The sequence below is a fragment of the Gopherus flavomarginatus genome, chromosome 4 (genome assembly GCF_025201925.1).
Source record: "Gopherus flavomarginatus isolate rGopFla2 chromosome 4, rGopFla2.mat.asm, whole genome shotgun sequence".
Taxonomy (NCBI): domain Eukaryota; kingdom Metazoa; phylum Chordata; order Testudines; family Testudinidae; genus Gopherus; species Gopherus flavomarginatus.
In genome coordinates this window covers 53,074,840-53,091,230 of record NC_066620.1, presented here as the reverse complement: position 1 = coordinate 53,091,230, position 16,391 = coordinate 53,074,840, and the positions used below count along the sequence as shown (strand labels likewise).

General features: G+C 39.0%; 1 protein-coding gene across 6 annotated transcripts in view; it reads left to right on the top strand.

The window, feature by feature from the left end:
• The window catches only part of RAB3GAP2 (RAB3 GTPase activating non-catalytic protein subunit 2), an 85,421-nt gene that overhangs the window by 18,665 nt on the left and 50,365 nt on the right, over positions 1–16,391 (top strand). For 3 of the 6 annotated variants that reach the window (XM_050948424.1, XM_050948422.1, XM_050948426.1), the window contains exons 2-9: positions 582–646; positions 4,299–4,425; positions 6,745–6,826; positions 10,360–10,407; positions 10,554–10,629; positions 10,779–10,880; positions 13,827–13,926; positions 16,252–16,350. In XM_050948424.1, the coding sequence (XP_050804381.1) occupies positions 582–646; positions 4,299–4,425; positions 6,745–6,826; positions 10,360–10,407; positions 10,554–10,629; positions 10,779–10,880; positions 13,827–13,926; positions 16,252–16,350 (699 nt within the window). Of the gene's footprint in view, positions 1–578; positions 647–4,298; positions 4,426–6,744; positions 6,827–10,359; positions 10,408–10,553; positions 10,630–10,778; positions 10,881–13,826; positions 13,927–16,251; positions 16,351–16,391 lie in introns of all 6 variants that reach the window. The other 3 variants (XM_050948423.1, XM_050948421.1, XM_050948425.1) reach the window with 1 other exon arrangement.

Below are 16,391 nucleotides of genomic sequence, written 5' to 3'. Positions count from 1 at the left end.
CTTTCCACCAACAGAAGTGGGTCCAATAAAAGATATTACCACTTGTCATTTTTGTCAGCTTCAGATTGCTTTACAGACGTTAGCAAATTAATCTTCACAATACGTTGGTGGTATTCCTCATAAGGAACATGTGGAAACTGAGAAGAAATGAAGTTGTGTATTATTTGTATTGCCATAGCACCAAGAGGCCCCATTGAGGGACTGATTTCCCCATTGTGCTAGGCACTATACCAGGTTGAGTTACTTGCTCAGAATTATAGGTGGAGTGAGTCTGAACTGGGATTTAGATTCTGATGTTCTCTGCTCCCAATCCTGTGCTTAACCACATCTATGTCTTGTATTTAGAAATAATACTTATGAAGTATTAAAAATCAAGATAAATACCACTTTCATGAAAAATACAGCATGCTGCATCTTACATTTCAAGATGCATGTGTTGATTGCCTTTATTCTTAGCTGTACCAAGCAGTTATAGGTCTGATATTAACTGTGATGCATAGGGCGGAAAACAACCTTCATAATTAATTAGTTCCTTGTCTGTGCTGTAGTTTCATGATTTTTAATCTTTTTGTTTGAAGGAGATAAATCACCAAACTGGGAAGATGATGGCTGGGGAGCCTGGGATGAAGCAGAAACACAAGAACCTGTAAGTCTATATGTATCCACTTTTATCACAAAGACTTGTCTTCTCTCAAAGAATCTTTTCTGTTGGTTTAATTTGTTGAGTAGCTTTCATGTGGCCAAGACTGCACTCTACTAATGACACTGTAAATGCTGCTATTTGTGTGTCCATAATTTTCTGCGAAGAAAAACCAGAGACCAAGTCTCAGAGCCTGGGTCAGTTGACCTTCCCCACTCACTGAGTTTCAGAGCCTGGTCTCCAGCTCAAGCACGAATGTCTACACTGCTATTTTTCACCCCACAGCCCAAACAACACGAGCAGTCAGTTGACCAACCCCTCTGTCATGCAGCTGTGGCCAGGGAGCGGCACTATCTAGGGGCAAAAGAGAGAGAGAATATTTTCCAGAGGATGTGTGTGTTTTTCTAAAGAGAGAGGGAAGGAAAACAGAAAACAGCCCCCAACCCTAAAATTATAATTTTCTTCTTCTGTTGTCCAGGGCTTGAATTTGAAAAATTTTATAGGGTTAAAAATAGCCTTAACCACACTAATTGTTTTTGGCTTTCTGTACAAAAGGTTTATTTTACACATGATAAGCTTTCCCTGTCATTCTTTGTTCTAAGAGGAAGAATTAGTCAAAGTTCTTTCTTGGGTGTATTAAAAACATTTTGTGACCTTCTTGCAAGGGCTTGAAAAATGACTGCAACTTGCTACTATTTAGTCATTCTGATAAGTGTGTGTGTGGGTGAGAGAGAGAAAGTAGAACACCTGGATAGATAGTAGTTTTGGCCCTAATTGTGCAACTAACTACAGGCAGCTCTTTATTGAAATTGATGACTCTTTGTAGCTGGACCGCTGCACGTGACTGCAGTATAAGTTGCAGGATCTTATTCTGTAGTTCTGGAAATTGATTTCTTACTGGAGCAATGAATCTGGTTCTCTTGTCTCATCAAGGACAAGGCTAATCAGGTTGATGATGGGCAGCAAAGGGAGAAACCTCTTTCCCTCATAAATTCCTTTTGTTCCACTTTCCTCCTCGGTATAGAGAAGTTTTAAAGAGCTTGCATGGTGTGCATATGCAATACAGATCAAACAGGTACCTGATGGTTGTGTCTATATTTTGTTTAAATATACAGAATAAGTGAAGTCATTCATATTTGTCAGCCTATCCACTGTCACTCCCTAAATTGTAGAGGAATTTACTAGCACTATTAACTATATGGGGACATATGCAATGACACTGATACATGGAAGCTTCAGATGATTGACATTTTACAACTGGCTAGGTGCAGAGGCTAGCCATCAATAGGATGTATAAATTATGGCAGTGTACATCTGCTGGACTGACAAAGAATAAAGAGAGACGAAAAAACTCCTACTGGAGTTGAGATCATAGGGCTTTCGTGTGAAAAGTTGCATGGCAGTCATGGCTGTAGAATTAAATTACTTTTCTTCTAATATGCCTATTCACCATTTACACAATACATGGATTTTGTAAATTTTCTGCATTCTTCTTGTCATTTAACAAAACTACCAATCTTCTGGTCACTCTATTTGAGGATATCTGCTTTTTTTTCTGAAAATTTTGAAACAGTGCTGTTTTCTACTGGTTACATTAGAAAGTAATAAAAACACAAATGTATTCTGGGAGAGCTGAACATCCTAGGTAGATGTAAATACAGTGAGTGTGTGTGATTAAAAGAAATCGAACAAGTCTTAACATCTAAAGACTGATATTACAAAAATTGGGGGGAAATGTGAGGTCTCATTCTAGACTAATTTTAATTTGACTGGGCTGGCTAACTTGGGGTGAGGGGGAACCTTTTCAAACACATGCAAAACTTGATGCATTCAAAAGCATATGTTTCAGCTGCTCAAAAGTATATGAATGAGTACTGTTACAGTGTGTGCACTATTTTTAACGCTGATTTTTTGGCAGATGAGCAGTTTGTGTGGCTTTTTTCATATCTGTATATTGCTATTTGAATTCCATCCCTTTGTTCTTAATCACTTCCTTCCCAGCAGTTCCAAAAATATTATGTAGAAACAGTAACTGATTATGAACTTAAGGTTGGTAAAACAGCATATTTGTCTACAGGAGTCCTAGGTCAAAGACAGCTCAGTGGTTTGAGCATTGGCCTGCTAAACCCAGGGTTGTGAGTTCAATCCTTGAGGCGGACATTTAGGGATCTGGGGCAAAAATCTGTCTGGAGATTGGTCTTGCTTTGAGTAGGGTGTTGGAGTAGATCATCTCCTGAGGTCCCTGATATTCTATGACTCACTTTGAAGTAGAGACTGGGGGAACAGAGTGTATATTTGACCTATTCTGCTTCTATAAGACAGGATGCAGAAGGAATTCATAGTAGTCAGTGATAAAATTGCATTGTAACTGGAGGATCATATGCTTAATTTCTTCTTTAGGTCAAGCTCAATGCACGTACTGAAGGCTCCCTGTATTCCTTTGTTTGCCCCCACCCAACTCCTTGTGTTCCATCCTCCCAACACCACCTATTTCAGGGGCTTCTTGAACCCCTCCCGCACCCTCTCTCATGCTAGGGACTCTGTATGCCATCATTCTCCCCTGATGCAATAGGCTCTGTGTATGCCTCCATTCTCTCTTCCCGTGCCTGGGCTGCTGTGTGCTCCCCTTTCTCCATACCATTCTTATTTTCTTTATCTTTTATGGTGTCAACATTTTAAAATTGTATTGAGAGTGTGGGCACAGCTAAAATCCCTCCCCTCTTGATAACTTTGACAAAAACAAAACAATTTGTGTCTAAATTTTCCACTGAAAATTTTGACGTGCAGCAGAAATTCGAAAACTTAAAAATGTTGTCCAGAAACCAAAGACATTTGTTTTGGGGGCATTTAGTTTTTTCAATTAAAAAATAAAATCAAAATCTTCCTAGGAAAGCGCACACTTTTTATGGAAAACTTATTGTTTAGTTGAAAATCTAGTTTTCTGTTAAAAAGAGGTTGGATGGAAATTTTTTTGACTAGGCCTAATTCCCAGTTCTTACTGCAATTCCTGTGTGAAGTAGTACTGCGTAACTACATTTTCTATTTTTTGCAGGGTTGTGGTTTGGGAGTTGTTCTTCACCTGTAACATTTCTGTGTACATGTGGGGAACACTTTTTGGTGTTTCTCACGTTTTGAGTTTGGTTTCTGAAGGCCCATAGTCTGTAAAGGCACGGGGAGAGCAGGATTGTTGAGTGGCAGTAACCTGAATTCAGTGCTTTGTAAGGAAATATATTTTTCAAACAGTGGTGTTACCTTGGGGAACAACCTTGAGGAAACTCCTTTCATATTGAAAACTGACCACTTTGTCCTCTGTTCTCTCTCAACCGGTTCCTAATCCGTGATAGTGCTTTAACTCTCATCCCATGTCTGTTAAGTTCCGTAATTACCTTTGATGAGAGACAAGGCTTTGAGAATCCAAATAGCCAACTAATTCTCCTTTATATGCTGTTTTGTTAATATGCTAAAAGAATTACTCTAAAGTAGATAAACCTGACTTGCACTGCTCTGCAAATTTATACCAGAGTTGAACTGGTGGTTGGGCATTGAGCATTAGACTAGTTCAGAGAGAGGGCAAGCAAGGCATATGTGTCGTTTTAAAAACCAACCAACCAACACCTTTGAAAATCATTGCCTACACTAACTAAAGCTTTGCACACAGGAAGAAGAAGAAGAATCCACTTGCAAGACACAGACAAGTTACTGGCTTCAGGACTGTGTGTTATCCTTGTCACCAGCAAATGATCTGATGGTAATAGCTCGTGAGCAGAAAGCTGTCTTTTTAGTGCGTAAGTATGTAATGCACATTTTTTTTACTTATGGCCCAATACTGCAATTAGTGAACAATTGCAGTTCTTATCATAAATCCTTATTTTCAGGGATTTTAGTATGGTGGGCTATTTTATGTAATATATGTGATGTATTAACTAGGCACAAGCAGATAAGGCAAATCTGAAGTTTCAGGCTTCTCAGGTCCTTTGTATTTTTGTAGGTCTCAGTCATTTTAACAGGCATAATTTGATAATATATATACCATAACTAGCTTGTTATCTCTAGTTTTGCTTCAGACGTTACAATTAATTATGCTTTCTGGACAAAATTTCTGGGCTGTATTTTATGTTAAATTTGTTTTTTATGTTAGTATTAATTTTTATGTTTTCTTGTGTTAAAGCTTTTTCTCTGGGAAAAATTAAGCTAAACTGACCTGAACTCTTGGTGTTGTTTTAAAGACTTTTTGCTTTGCTTTCTGCTTAAAAGCTATATCCATACAGCAGAATGTGTGTCATTGTCAGTATGTTGGGATAATAACTTGTAAAGAAATGCTGCAGAAACTGAGATTTCTGAAACTGGAATGATTGCATTTTTTTAAAGCCATCAGCCCATATTCATTGTTCCCTGCAGAATCATGCATGTCAAAAACTGATTAGCTATTGATTTCACATAGTTAATGGAAGGACAGTGTAAGCGTGTGGGACTCACCCCTGCGGCACTTCCTGCTGGTTGTCTCTGGGAATTAGCTCATCTGGCCTCTGGAGCGCCCTCTGCAGGCCAGTGCCCTGCTGATGCTTGGGCCCCTGTGTCTCTCCCAGATCTGGTTGGTGCCCTATTATCTGGGGTGCTGCCCCTTGGCAGTAACCCTTTTCTCTCAGTGTCTCCCCTCCCTGGGGAACCCCCACCCGTGGTCTCACCTTGCCTCAGTATAAGGCTACTGCCAGTCATTGTCTAGCCCCCACGCCCTGGGGCAGACTGCAGTATCAGCCTACTCATCATCAGCAAGGTTGGATTTGGGCCTGCTGCCTTTGCCTGTCCCTGGGCTGCCCTCTGCAATGCCCAGTACCCATTTGCCTTCTGGTAGGCCGCAGCCTGGGGCTTTCCAGGCTGGAGCTCCCCAGCGACTCTGCCTTTCCCCAGTCCTGCTCCATTCAGGTACTCTGCTCAGGTCCCTGCAGCCAGGTCCTTCCCTCTCAGAAGGTAGAGGGAGTCTCTCTGTGCTTCTGCCCCACTGCCCTCTTATAAGGGCCAGCTGGGCCCTGACTGCACTGGCCAGAGCTGTGTCTGCTTTCCCCATCAGCCCAGCTTTACTCTGCCACAGCCCTCTCCAAGGCTGCTTTAAGCCCTTCCAGGCAGGAGTGGGTGACCACCACGCTACAGACAGAAATGCACAATGCCTGTAAGAACACCTGCCAGCTACCTGAAGTTTAACAGAGCTCCTACTGGTTCATGAATAAGGAAGTTATCCCTTAGCTCACCTGATGAATAGATAGCAGCTGCCTCTGAACCATTGGGTGGTAATTGTTCTAGTTTGTCAGTTTTTAGGTGGCATATAAATAGCGCATGATGTACTATATTGTAACAAGTGCTGTGATTTTTACTCCTGGTTAACTCTATTTGGAAAGTATCAGAGGGGTAGCTGTGTTAGTCTGGATCTGTAAAAAGCAACAGGTCTCCTGTGGCACTTTATAGACTAACAGAAGTATTGGAGCATAAGCTTGTGTGGGTGAATACACACTTCATCAGACTCATGCTTTCTATTTGGAAAATGTTTCTACTTGTAGAAACGATCTAATGTTAGAAAATAATGAAGTCTTTTGTGATTTCCAGTGTTACTATGAAGTGACTAAAGGAATTATGAAAATCAAATGTTTAGAATTAGTGTAGATTTGTCTACTTTCCTCTGAGTTAACTCAGACTCTGGCGTTCTAATTTCATGATGGATAACCATACCAGGTAATAGTAATTTGTACTTTCGTTGCACCTTTCATCGGAGGAGCTCGCTGTTTGAAGTAAGCCTTACAGCCCTAGTGAAATAGGTTGATGTTTTCATTTTTTAAAATATAAATTAGTCAATTGAGCATGGAGAGGAGTTACATGATGTGCACAAGGTCTCGCTACGTGGCAGAAGTGAAAAAATAATCCATGAGTTGTGTTTCCCAGTCCCCTTCTCAGATCAGTAGAACATACTCCCTTCCTATGGTGAGAGGTTTTTTAAACTGGTTACTGACCTAAATGTGTTATATTGGGGAATATTAGGAATAGAACTCTGTTGTTTTTGTAAAATAACCTTTTAACATCTTATTCTTTATGGACAATGCCTTTTTTAATATCAGCAAAATGGAAGTATAGCGACAAGGGAAAGGAGGAAATGCAATATGCTGTTGGTTGGAGTGGCTCTCTGAATGTTGAAGAAGGGTAGGTATTGAATTCTTGTATTTAATCAGATAAACTAACTTTTTAAACTATTACTAATTAGTACTTTGTTCTTTTTATCTTAAATGTACTTTGTGAATAGTTTGGAGAGAGGAAACTGACAAAATGATTTTAATTGCTGTTGATTGTTTATACATTCCAACTGTAAGAATTCTTGCTGGAGTAAGTTACATGGCTAAAAATAGGGCACAAATGCAAAAAAGCTGCTACTTGTTGTAGGGAATGAGATTCCTGAGTGTGATTATTTGCAAATTAGTGGGTGTGCATATAATTATAATAAAAACAATTGTTCACAGATCTGGACTGTCACGAAACTGTTGTAATTCCTTAACCTAGCAAGAAAATAAAACTGAACATCTACTGAGTAGAACTGAATTTTTCTTCGGGGTGTGGGAGAAACTATTTTATCCTGATGTGCTGGGGCTGTAGACTGAAATAGTCTGTAACGATCCCCTCCCCATGGTCATACCATCACACCAATACTTAAAACACTCCAAGTCACAGGCATAGAGCATCACTCATATGATGCAAAGCCCTTCTTCCCCCAAGATGCTGTGGACATGTTGCATTTGTTGCCCTGCCAGTTATGATCTCGAAGGTCCATGGTGAGTGGCCTGAGTGCCTAAGCTACTTTTGAAAATGAGATTTGGGCTCCTATATTACTTTGGTGCTTTTGAAAATTTTACTTCAAGCCTAACTTTTGGCTTTGACTTCCATATATATCTTGGCTTTGGTTTCAATTAGTCATCCTAACCAAACTAGCCTAGAGAATACAGAATTTCTTCATGCTTTCTCTTCTGCTGCCAAGAAATATTTCAGTTTCCCCCTTTCCTCACATAGCTCAGGTATTTTAGTAAACCATCTTAGGTTTACCTTTCGAGTTGCTATTTTCCCCCTCAATGCTCTTTCTAACGCCTGCATCTGTGTTACAGTAAGAGTATGTGCAGTAATATGGTTAAACAGGGAGCTGGAGATGTTGATTTTTATCAACCCAAGTGAAATTTTGGGTACGAGGCACGAACCTTATTTAAAAACTTGCTACTGCCATATATCTGAGCTGAGTTATCTTTAATAAATATCACAACATGCATCTGGCTTTTCTTTGTTTCCTTCTCACTATTCAAATAACATGGCCTGTTTCACAGAGGCTGTTCCTTTTTACATTAGTAGAATCCCTTTCAGTATGTTCGAGTCCCTGGAGGGAGGTATTTCTTGAGATGAGATGTTATCACTACCTTTACTGTTCTAGTTAAGGGTTTGTAGGTGTTTCAGATAGGAGAGACTTCAAATTCTGTAGCAGTGTAACCTAGCTCTCTTATTGTCGCTACACATAGTGCTTAAAGACTGACTGCTCCCCCTCCTTTTCCCCAATATTTTCCTCAACTGGAAATTCTCTCTGGTCACTAAGCTTTGCTTTTATATATGTGGTTTCACTCAATTCCGTACTTTTATAAGATTTAATTAATTTGCAACTAATGTCAAACTTGTATTTAGAATATCTTCAGCTTTTTTTAATTGCCAGCCTTAGTCACTTTCTTGTTCTTTTGGGAATAGAGCTGACGAGTTATGCCTGCAGAAACTGTTGTTTCAGATGGAATTGACACTTCAAATGTCATTGGAAATGTCACCTAGGGGTGATATGCTATCTGTTTCATAGAACCTTTTCACTTGTACTAAATGTTCTCATAATAAATTTAAAACTTTATCTAATGGTGGAAATAAAATCTGTGTCTGTGTCTGGAAAATGAGTAACAAAAGTGTATTTCTTGCCATCTCTGATTTCTGTTTGTCTCAGGGAAACCTTGACTGTTGTCTGCTTTCTCCTGCCCAAATTGTGTGTGCGTGTCTTGGAAAACTCTCTTCTATTTGTGGTGCTCATTATTCTTATACAGTAAATGCTTGCTAATTACACTGACTGGGGAGACCCATTTCAGCTTAAGGAATGTTTGCAAATTACTAAATTAACAAACACGATGAAAACTAAGAGTTCTGCATCAGAGTGTACTTTCTTAATTTGTTTTTGACAATCGTAGTTTAGTTTTAATAATTTGATTCTTAGTATATTATTAAAAGTACCCTAGTAATTTTGCAACATAATGAAGCGTTTGCTTCTCTAGAACACTGTACTGTTAAATCTTTGCTAAGGAGTGAGGTGAAACCCAATGGCTCTTTGTCAGATGGGTCAGGCCTATGATGATCAAGTTGAAAATTAGCAAGGTTCTCCTGTATTTACCTTTCATTTAACCCCTATCAACTTTAGCAGCAGAAATCATATATGCTTTTATAACTGTATATTTCCCTTGAGTATTTTTTTACTTATTACATCATTATTCTTTATAGAGCATTTCATTTTTTCTTTAAAACGGGAAATGTGGTATATGAGCACAGCAACTTGCTATTTTATTCTGCACTATTTTTTCTGATAAAGTCAATTACTTTTCAAAACCTGTTTTGTATATCCTCAATCTGCTTTTTTCAAAAGTCTGTTTGTTCTTCTTCAGAACCCTTGTCATAGCACTCACAATCATTTTAGATACAATCATGTAATTTATGGATCCTAAATCCAGATATGCTCCTGATACTGTTGCTTACTATGAAAACTGTATAAAACAGTTCTGTGCCACTTCCTCAACTGTGACAGTTAAGATCCTAGCTCTCATTTGACTCTAAAATCTTTCTCATTCTTAACCTGTTTTTTAGTGGTCAGTTGAAAACTAAAACATGTCCTTGGCTTCAATTTTCAGTCAGCAGCGTCAGATTTCTCATTTGTTGTTCGTGCTTATTTGAGCATTGGTAGATGGATTTCCTGCATTCTGCTCTTAATGGGTTGGTCTGCCTTTTCTGCAGTGTACGTCATTGTTACCTTGACTGCAAAGTGACTTGTTAGTCTTTGCCTTTTAGTAGTGATGTACAGAAAGCATTTACTGCATTTGTTTATAGCCTCTTTTTTTTCTTTCAAATTTCAAACCTTTTGCCTTTTTTTTACTATTGCTCTCGTCTGTCATAAAATGTAACTCATTTTCAAACATCTAAAACAGTTTCTGTTGATGTTTCTGTTCCTGTAGCATTCTACATTTCTAATATGTTTCTTTTCCAGGCATTGTTGTTCTATCTGCAACAATAGTATGTTAATCTTAAAAATCTTCGTGTGGACTGCTATATAGCATAAATAATACGTAATTAAAAAAAAAAACAAATTAGGATTTTTTTCTTCAGGATTTTGAATAAAAAATACAGTATATATGTTTTATAAAAAGCCCCAGCAACACACTCTCTTTTAACCCACAACATGAATTGGTATAATTTTACAAATATGGTTGTGTTAGTATTTTGCATAATATTTTTACCTCATTATGTAATCATTTTTGAATCTTAATAAATTTAAAAAAAAATTAAAATTATTAAAATATTTTATTAAGATTGGCAAGATCTGCTGGGTCATATAGAAGTATAGCAGTAGGTAATTTAAAACTGTTTGGCATGAGATGCTTCATGTTTTTATTTTCTGTTTCCAGTGAATGTGTAAGTAGTGCATTGTGCATTCCATTGGCAAGCCAAAAGAGGTAAGAATAGACTCGTTAGCAATTAAAGCTTCTGACTTTAGATAAATGCATGCGTACCCTTTTAAAATCAATGGAATTTATATGTGTATATTTGAGAGCAAAATCAGTTTTTTCACTTTAGTTTGTTTTATTTTTTTATGGGACAGGAGCTCCACAGGCCGCCCTGATTGGACCTGCATCGTGGTAGGTTTTACCTCTGGCTACGTCCGTTTCTACACTGAGGTGAGTCTTCTTTCAGCACCATTCAGCTGCAAAGTAGTTATGTATTGCTGTAACTGGTAAACTTTTATTTCTGTAGACTATATTGCAAGGCTTTCCTAAGCAAAAGTGAATTAGTGAATAAATATTCATGTTAATTCTTTCTTTCTTAGACTGGAGTCCTACTTCTTGCACAGCTCTTAAATGAAGATCCTGTCCTGCAGCTTAAATGCAGAACCTATGAGGTTCCAAGGCATCCTGGAGTCACAGAACAGGTGGTGTAGCAGGCTATTTCAAAAGTAAAACAGTATTGTTTCAGGTTGTGGCATGTTTCTTTCCTACATGAATCCACTAGTATGTGTTTAGCAGCTTTTGACAGGTGGAAGATTGACCTGAGCAAGAGATTAGGGATATGTCATTCTAGAAGAATCCTCAAACCAGCTAAATCATAAAGACATAGACAGGAAAGCAGCATTTCTTTCCACTTATTTTTGAGGAGTATATTTAGCCTCAAAGCTAATTGATTGGTCTCTTTAGAGTTGGTATGGCAACACCCATTTTTTTCATGGTGTGTGTGTGTGTGTATGTAGTTTCCACTGCATGCATCTGATGAAGTGGGTTTTAGCCCATGAAAGCTTATACCCAAATAAATTTATAGTCTCTAAGGTGCCACGAGTAATCCACATTCTTTTCATTGAATTACTATATCATTCATGTAAAAGAGGGCTTCATTTGTTGCCTGGGTTTTCCTTTTATGTGTGCAAAATATAGTAGTAGTATGTTTTGTTTATGGATTTTCAAGGGCAATATGCAGCTTGGCAGGTGTCATGGTATAATTCCCCACTCTGAACCTTAGTGTCCAAAAGATGGGGTACCAGCATGAATTCCTCTAAGCTCAATTACCAGCTTAGTACTTGTAGTGCTGCCACCAACCAGGAATTCCAGTGCCTGGTACACTCTGGTCCCCCCAAAACCTTGCCCAGGGACCCCCAAAACCCAGACCCTCTGGATCTTAACACAAGGAAAGTAAACCCTTTCCCTCAGCGTTGACTCTCCCAGGCTTCCCCTCCCTGGGTTACCCTGGAAGATCACTGTGATTCAAATGCCTTGAATCTTGAAACAGAGAGGAAAATCCACCTTTCCCCCTCCCAGACTCTTCCTGAGAGAGAAAGTAATCCTAACACAGAGAGAAAATTAACCTTTCTCTCCCTCTTCCCTCCTTTCTCCCCACCAATTCCCTGGTGGATCCAGACCCAGTCCCCTGGGGTCTCACAAGAATTAAAAAACAATCAGGTTCTTAAACAAGAAAAGCTTTTAATTAAAGAAAGAGAAAACAGTAAAAATATTATCTTTGTAAATTTAAGATGGAATAGGTACAGGGTCTTTCAGCTATAGACACTGGGAATACCCTCCCAGCCTAAGTATACAAGTACAAATTAAAATCCTTTCAGCAAAATACAAATTTGAACTCCTTCCAGCCAAATACACATTTGCAAATAAAGAAAACAAACATAAGCCTAACTCGCTTTATCTACCTAGTACTCACTATTCTGAACTTATAAGAGCCTGTATCGGAGAGACTGGAGAGAAACCTGGTTGCACGTCTGGTCCCTCTGAGCCCCCAGAGTGAACAACAACCAAAATCTAACAGCACACACACAAACTTCCCTCCTTCAAGATTTGAAAGTATCCTGTCCCCTGATTGGTCCTCTGGTCAGGTGACAGCCAGGCTCACTGAACTTAACCCTTTACAGGCAAAAGAGACATGAAGTACTTCTGTTCTATTAACTCTTACTTGTCTGTTTATGACAGCAGGTTTCAAGAATTGCACAGTGCTCTAGCAGATGACTTAATATTCTTTTATCTTTCAATAAGATTACTCTGACAGCTGAAAGGTACAAAATACCTCCAAGGCAAAAAGTTAAGACTATTTTGAAGGTAGTCATAGGAATCTGCATTTCATTAGTCCGTTTCCTGTACAGGGATTCTTGTAGAACTTTGTTCAATTTTGTGGAAAAGCCCACCATTCTGCACTCTTTTGCTGAATTCAAGTTCGGCATGCAAAAAACTAGGCAGTATTAGAAAGCTTGTTATCTTTATACAAGTGTTCATCTGTGATGACAATTTAGCATGACGTGGACTCAATTTTGAATGATGGAGTTTTTAACAAGACATCTAAATCTTGCAGATGGACATTTGGGTGTATAAAAGTGCCAATTTAGACCCTAATCCATATGTAGAATTTGGTCCACAAATCCTTTGATATTTGCACCCTAGATAAACCCATACCAAGGCAGCCTTTCCAAGTTGCAACAACTTGTATGTTCTCTCCTTAAACTCTTAAAATATAAATAGATGAGAGGCATGAAGTTCCATGAAAGCAAACAACATGTAGACAGTAAATACAGAATTGAATCTGTATTTGAATAATAATTAAGGGTATACTGAGATGTTGGATAGTTCTTTAAACTGCTTGAGAGGCTACACAGATCCAAACTCCTTGGATCTTAAAACAAAGAGGAATTAACCGTCCCCCCTCCTTTCCCCCCACCAATCCCTGGTGAGTTTAGACTCAATCCCTTGGATTCTAAAACAAGAAAAAATCAATCAGGTTCTTAAAAAGAAAAAAGGTAAAAATTATCTCTGTAAAATCAGGATGGAAAATTCTTTACAGGGTACTCAGATTCATATAGATTAGAGGGACTCCCTCCCCCCCACCCCCCGGCCTGAGATTCAAAGTTACAGCAAACAGAGGTAAAAATCCTTCTAGCAAAAAGACACATTTACCAGTTGAAAAAACAAACATAAGACTAATCCACCTTGCCTGCTATTACTTACTGTTTGGAAACATGAGAGACTGATTCAGAAAGATTGGAGAACCTGGAATGATGTCCCGTTCCTCTCAGTCCCGAGAGCGAACAACGAACAAAACAAACAGCACAAACAAAGACTTCCCTCCACCAAGATTTGAAAGTATCTTGTCCCCCTATTGGTCCTCTGGTCAGGTGTCAGCCAGGTTCACTGAGCTGCTTAACCCTTTACAGGTAAAAGAGACATTAACCCTTAACTATCTGTTTATGACAGTTAGAAACTAACTGTTCAGACAAAACACTTGTTACTTGCATTATTTACAAAGCTTTCCTTCAGAGAGCAGAAGAGCTAAGTTGATGTGATGACAATGAAAGTGATTTGTCTCCTTTACCTCATTGTTTTTAATAAAGAATGAAGAACTGAGTATCCTGTATCCAGCAGCCGTTGTGACTATTGATGGTTTCAGCCTCTTTCAGTCTCTTCGTGCTTGTCGTAATCAGGTAGCAAGAGGTATGTCTCTGAGAGAAGCTGTCTATTGCTGTGACTACAGTAGTACTTGTACAGGCAGTCCTTGACTTTACGACATTCGACGAACGGCACTTATGACGTTTCTGGATTGACACCCTAATTTGACTTACGACAATTGGTTTCAACTTTACGATGCTCTGTCCTGCAATGGAGTGGATTGTGGTTCTGAGTTACGTTTTGACTTATGACGCAATTTTCAGGAACTAATTGTGTCATTAGTCCAAAGACTGCCTGTGCTTACAGAAGTCTGTCTGTTACATTGTTAATACAAAATCATTTAAAAGTCATATTAATTGTATCAGACTGGAGTAGAAGCCAATATGGTTTGTCAGTTTTATACAGGTTATAGTTATGTGAAGGAAAATATTTTTGAGAAATACACTTCCTCAGAACACAGCTTGCTTGAGGATATTGACTGGAGAAGATTTGACTTTCTAGTACACAGCCATCTTAGATGCACCTTATCAATGTTTAGAGGGGTCAGCACAGTGATCACGTAGTTATTTTTGTTTTAGTTGAGTATTTTTCCTTTTAGGAAAGGTTTTGAGAGGTGTTGACATCATAACAGTGATTCTGCTGTGGGCAGATGCTCTTCATATTTTAATGGTTGATATCCTTACACTTTAAGATATGAAAAACCCTGAAGGCTGTTTTAGCTCTTTCTGTGAAGGAAAAATGCTTACTCATTTCAATCTTTTTGACAACCTGTCCTGCTGCTTACCTTGATTTCTTGTATTATTAATTCTTGGGCTAATCCAGGTGTGCTGCACCTTGGGAACCGGTCAGTTTCCTGGGGTTACGGGAGAGCCATCAAAGAATGGAGTGCTGCATGGAGGGAGGGTTTCTCACTGCTGGGAGATGAACTTAATCAAAAGCTTGCACTGAGTCCTGATTTTGCCTCTTACTGTGCTCCAACTCTGTTGCTTGTTCTCAATCTCTGCCTTGCACCAGGAACCAGTGATAGGGAATGGACACATTGCTAAGCCAGGAGTAGAGAGGAACCATAATGGAGCTGCCAGCATGGGAGCATCAGGAATTATGGGGCCAACAATGTTGTTAGGTTAAGGCTGGGATTGTGCTAGGAGAGAGCTGGTTCCTCTGGGACTCAGGAGAGGAGAGTATTTCCATGCAGGGCAAGGAAGAGTGAAGGCTCCCGTCCATTCAGCTAAGAACTAAGAGTCATTGAACAAGGTCAGGTGCCAATTCAGGCAGTCGCCCTAATGGCCCCACAGACACACCTTGAGACCTTTGTGCAGAAATACACTGAGGACTAGTGTTCCTTTTTATACTGTGTGCCACCAGCCAAGGCAGAGACCCTAATTCTAGCTATAGTCTCTTCCTGCCACCAAAGCTCATAGCCTTTCTGCTACTGTCTGAGAAATTATCATTGTTCACAAATGAGAGCAATTAGATCTAGCCGCACTTTATGCTTGCAATAAAAGCACTCCAGTATCTTTCACATGCTAATCCCTTGCATATGTGTTGTCCTAAGTTTGCAGACAGGTTGAGATGAGAACATTGCTAGCAACTCAAGTCTAACTAAAGCATACTGTCGCATATCCTGTGAATGTGATCTTTGTAGGATCTGCTTACTTATGTTATGCACAAGGCTGTCTCCCATAATGACACTCACTACCAGGAGAAGGACCAACATTGTTCTGGAACTGATACAGAAACCATTTATTAAACCATAATTAACTGATAAGATAAACAAATTATCTCCATTAATTTATTTTGGACTTTACAAATATAACTGGATGTTGTGAATGAAATTTTGCCCAGCTAAATTTTAAGTGTCTTAATTTCAGCAAAATGGAAAAATGTTCATATTCTAATTTTGTGCAGCATATCCTTAAATGGGAGGAAGGGATAGCTCAGTGGTTGAGCATTGGCCTGCTAAACCCAGGGTTGTGAGTTCAATCCTTGAGGGGGCCACTTAGGGATCGGGGCAAAAATCAGTGCTTGGTTCTGCTAGTGAAGGCAGCAGGCTGGACTCAATGACCCTTCAGGGTCCCTTCCAGTTCTAGGAGATAGGTATAGCACCATTATTTAAATTTAAATTTTTTTATTTAAAAAAATCTGACAATGCTTCTATGAAAACCTATCGGTAAAGTTATTGTATGTAATGTCTTATTAACCACAATACTAAATGATTTTCCACTGGCATTTCCCTTAATGTTCACTCTGTTGTTACAGACCATATAAAGCATTGTAGCATGACCTGACATGACACAATATTGAAGTTTAAGAAATCTAATGAACTAATAGCTTTTTACTTATGTCTTAATTTTTATAACAAATTGGCAGCCGCAGCATCGGGCAATGAGAACATACAACCTCCACCATTAGCCTATAAGAAGTGGGGTTTGCAAGATGTGGACACCATAGTTGACCATGCCAGTGTGGGTAAGTATTACTGTTTATCTTCAGACATTCAACTGGATGAA